The sequence below is a fragment of the Oratosquilla oratoria genome, chromosome 34 (assembly GCF_046742065.1).
Source record: "Oratosquilla oratoria isolate Oo_2021 chromosome 34, ASM4674206v1, whole genome shotgun sequence".
In the NCBI taxonomy this organism is placed as follows: Eukaryota; Metazoa; Arthropoda; class Malacostraca; order Stomatopoda; family Squillidae; genus Oratosquilla; species Oratosquilla oratoria.
In genome coordinates, this window is record NC_134810.1 from 24144670 (window position 1) to 24149669 (window position 5000).

General features: G+C 37.1%; 1 protein-coding gene across 2 annotated transcripts in view; it reads left to right on the forward strand.

Annotated features, from left to right (window-relative positions):
- LOC143018115 (uncharacterized) overlaps positions 1-5000 on the forward strand; it is a 494912-nt gene that overhangs the window by 8129 nt on the left and 481783 nt on the right. For both annotated transcript variants that reach the window (XM_076173237.1, XM_076173238.1), the window contains exon 3: positions 3935-4037. In XM_076173237.1, the coding sequence (XP_076029352.1) occupies positions 3935-4037 (103 nt within the window). The remainder of the gene's footprint in view (positions 1-3934; positions 4038-5000) is intronic.

Genomic DNA, 5000 nt, shown 5'->3' on the forward strand with positions numbered 1-5000 from the left:
TGTCGTGGACGGCGCACGGCGAAAAGTCGATATATGTGAAACGAGCCTTAGAGTTCAAGGGAATTTCCATCGGATGAATAAAAAAGAAATGAACAGAAAAATAAGGCCTGGCGACAGACCGGAAACAAATCAAACCTAGTATCAAGTCCTCAAAGTCTTCACCTCTCGACTGACAATTCACTAACGCTTCTACTTTCAAAGAAAATATCTGAGAATAACCAAGACAAACTTGCTTTGAGAATCTGCGGGATAGGAGTGAAGTGGGTAGCGTTAGTAAATTAAAAGAAAAAAAAAAAAAAAAGAGAGAGAGAGAGAGGACGGGTGGGGTCAGAGGAGGCTCATAGTGTGATCAAAGGAGCCTGAAGGCGAAGGAACCATCACTCTCAAAGGAAGGGAAAGGAGGAACTTAATCAAAATACGAGCCTGAGGAGCGGAGGACCCTTCACGGAAAGTGGTCAGGTGGGGAGATCGGTGGAGAGCACACTGGAAGCAACGGGACCGCTATCAGGGAGCACATGGTTGTCGTTGCTGCTTTTTGAAATCTCTCTCCTCTTCTTCTCTTTCCTTTTCATCCTCTTCCCCCTCTTCCTCTGGCACTTCTTCTTCCTCTTCTTCCTCTCACTCCTCCTTTTTTCCATTCCTCTTTATCTTCCTCTTTCCTCCGTCTTTCTTCTCCTTCATACTCTTTCCTCTCTTCTTTTTCCTTTTCTTCCTCTTTTTCTTCCTCTTTTTCTTCCTCCATGTTTCTTCTCCATCCTCTATCATCTCTCTTCCTCCTCTTTTTTCTCTTCCTCCTTATTTTCATCTTCCTCTTTTTCCTTACCCTCCTCTTCCTTTTCTTTCTCTTCTCTTCTTCCTCTTCCTCCTCTTAATCCTCTTCCTCTTCTTCTCCATCCTCCTCTTCCTTTTCTTTCTCCTCTTCCTTTTCTTTCTCCTCTTCCTCTTCCATCTCTTCCTTTTTCTCCTCTTCCTCGTCTTCCCCTTCTTCCTCTTCTTCCTCTTTCTCTCCCTCTTCCACCTATTTCTCCACTTCCTCGTCATCTTTTTTCCTCTTCCTCTTTTTCCTCTTCCTCCACGTTCTCTCCCTCTTTCTCCTCTTACTCTTCCTCCTCCTCTTCCTCCTCTTCCTCTTCTTCCTCTTCCTTTTCCTCTTCCTCCACGTTCTCTCCCTCTTTCTCCTCTTACTCTTCCTCCTCCTCTTCCTCCTCTTCCTCTTCTTCCTCTTCCTTTTCCTCTTCCTCTTCCTCCTCTCCCTTTTCCTCCTCTTCCTCCTCTTCCTCCCTCGCCTCTCTGTCTCTTTATACCTCTTTCCTCTTCGCACTTCTCTCATCACTTCTGTAATTTTCTCTTTTCTCTTTCCTTCTTACATATGTACACTCGTACAAAACACATGGATAATCTCTTCTCTTTGTATTTAAAAGGCGTACCTGGTATATTGCTTGTTTGATAAAAAAAAGTGATACGGCTTTCAGTATATACGTGTGTATATATGTACAATATATATATATATATATATATATATATATCATACATACAGGTACACAACCCTTTATCTGAAATTCTGAAAACCGAAAAATTCTTAAGTCCGAATGCATTTGTAGAGGGTGGAAAGCGTCATAACGAGTTTCGTTTGGCGGGAAAATACAATGGTGTGCCCGGAATTCGAACGCCCCAAAATTCGAACGAAAATTTTTCTAAGAACATTTTGCCCCAAATTTCAAACGATTTTTCGAAATGTGAACAAATTCTCAAATGTTCAGGACATTTCTTGGCTGTGTTCATCTTTGCGTTGTTCCTCTACCCACGCTCTCTGAGCGCTGAGTTTCGTTCTTGAAACGATAGTGAAAGCATCTGTGATTATTTTAATTTTGGTTGTTTTCTTCGAATTTCAGTTATTGTCTTGGCATTCGAATGGCTTTCTAGAACGAATTATATTCGAATTCTACGGTTCCACTGTCGACCTAACCCGACACCGGCGCTTGAGTGACGTAACTCTGCTTGGTAGATTCGCTGCCAATTACCGCCAGATGTGTAAACTTTTGCATCGCAGTGCGCGGTGCGGTGAAGTGCCACAGTCGTGTGTATTTGTACTTAAAAGTTACGCCCCATTGCCTCTTGTAACTTAATCGCAGATACGTACTTACTTTCGTGAATGTGTTAATGTTATCAACTTTATTTTAATCTATTCCGTTACATCATTTACCAATTTATTACTGTAGTATACAGGTCTGTATAAACTGTAACGATACCTGTAGTCTTCCATTATCCCACGTAAGTGTGAATAATCATCTCTGTACAGGGTTTGTATAAAGACGTCACTCGAAAATCCTGTTCCTGTCAAAAGCATCCTGATATTGACTTTTCCATTTATTCTATTTCGTCATTTACCAGTTTATTACTGTAACATGTAATTAAAATGTAAGGCCATTAACTCTCTTTATTCCTCTTAGATAGATAGATAGATAGATAGATAGATAGATAGGTGTGGATATGCATACGTTTTCCTGCAGAAATATTACAAATTTGTATCATTGAAATTTTACGTTTATCATATATTCATTTTTTTTTTTTTTGTATTTGTTTCGTTATTCATTCATTATTCATTTGTTTATTCACTCATAAAAATACTTATTCAATTTTCTAGTAATTATTTTCTCTATTTATTTCGTTTATTATTTTCATTATGTAAACCATAGACAGGAACTATAGCTTCCTTGCGATTGTATCTGTACAACCCTGTTCGGACCTTGACACCAATCACCTGAGATAACGTTTCTGTGTTCAGACTTTTCACTGAAATAACAATGAGCTACAAATGATAAAGCCGACAAGAGCCCTTTTTGTCCATATCAAGGTTGAACAATAAATTAGTAAATAGATAACAATAAATAAATAATAAGTAATAAATAGGTAGGTAGATGAAATAATTAGATTGCTAAGTAAATAGATAAAAATAAGAAAGTTATAAATAGACTAATGATTAGAATAGATAAACGAATAGATAAATTGATCAATAGATGATCAAATAAAGCACAAATGTAAATATATTAGTAAAAGGGTAATAAATAGATATAAATATTAATGGAAATATATGTAAACAAATGAACGATAAAGATAAATTGCTCATCTATTTAAAAAAATAAACAATTATATAGAAAAAAACAAAACATATTAAGGCACGTACCGTTTCCCATAGCAAGTATACCTTTTCCACAGTCTTCTTCCTTCCCTGTATCCTTCGTTAACCACCATATGCCGCAAATGCTTCTATTAGATAATACTTCATATACTTAGCCCTCATTTATTAACTCACGTTTCTAAACCTCAATGCCTTAACCCCTCCCCCACCTCACCCCCAGCCTCAATTTCCTTATATGGGGTTTATTGTCCACATACCTAGCATGAAATTCCTCATATATTAATTAACTTGTTTATTTATGTGTTTATATGTTTATTTATTCATGTTTATTTTCTCGTAGGCTATGTTCATTTATTCATTTATTTATTTGCCTATTCATTAATATATTTCCTATTTATTTATCTATGTTTATATTTATTCATTCATATATTTATCTACCTATTCATTTATCTATGTATCTGTTTATTTGTCAATTTCTGCTCATCTATCTACACTTATCCATTTACTTATTTATGTGTTTATCTATTTGTCAATTTCTGATCATCTATCTACACTTATCCATTTACTTATTTATCTGTTTATCTATATGTCAATTTCTGATCATCTATCTACCCTTATCCATTTACTTATTTATCTGTTTATCTATATGTCAATTTCTGATCATCTATCTACCCTTATCCATTTACTTATTTATCTGTTTATCTATTTGTCAATTTCTGCTCATCTATCTACCTATACTTATCCATCTATTTATTTATTCATCTATTCATGTATTTTTGTTTTCTCTCCTCGCAGGGCAGCCCGGCGCCAACTCCCCGTCGAGGAGTCAACGGACTTCGGCAGTGTGATTCCCTCGAGAACGTCTGTGATTCGTCTCGTTCCGACCTGGTGGAGAATGGTAAGTACTCGTTCATCCTTAAGGGCCATTGCCCAGGTCAAACGGTTTGAAGTGATGTTTGACCGTGTGAATATGGTGTTTGGTTGGCAAACATGTTTGGCAAGCATGTTTGACAACCAAATTTCCCATTCATGCGGTCAAACATCACTTCAAGCACTTATTTGACAGATCGGGTTTGACAAATGAGTGTTTGAAGTGATGTCTGACCATGTGAATAGGATGCTTGGTTGGCAAACATGTTTGGCAAACATGTTTGACAACCAAATTTTCCATTCACACCGTCAAACATTACTTCAAACACTTATTTGACAAATCGGGTTTGACAAATGAGTGTTTGAAGTGATGTTTGACCGTGTTAATAGGGTGTTTGGTTGTCAAACACGTTTGACAAATGTGTTAACTAAATTCCCCATTCACACGATCAAACATCACTTCAAACACTTGTTTGACAAACCGGGTTTGACAAACCGTTTGACCGTGTCAATGGCCCTTTACACGTACGCCTATTACGTATTTCCGGGCACAGTGTTGAGGCCTTATCACATTGAGCTATTTTCCTTCAACTGTTGGAACATGTTTGTAGCTTTCGGAAATGAATCTGATATGGTGAAGGAAAATAGTTTTCCTCCATCATATCAAATGACATTCTGTGTAAATTGCTGAGATTTTTTTTTTTTTTTTTTTTTTTTTTTTTACATAATTATTTTCCGGCGGAAAAAGAGCTGCAGATGGCCGGTACCGCCGATTAATTGGTGGTTGGAGGGAAAATATCTCTTTGCAACGAGTTGACTCGTTCACGCATTCACAGAGGATCTAATAAAATGGGATGATAGAAATACAAGAGGACACGGAAAGAAAATCAAGACAGTTATAGAAGAGATCTGAAAAAGAACAGCTTTCCCCACAGAGTGATAGACATTTGGAACAAGTTAGATGAGAAAGTGGTGTGTGCAAAAACAATAC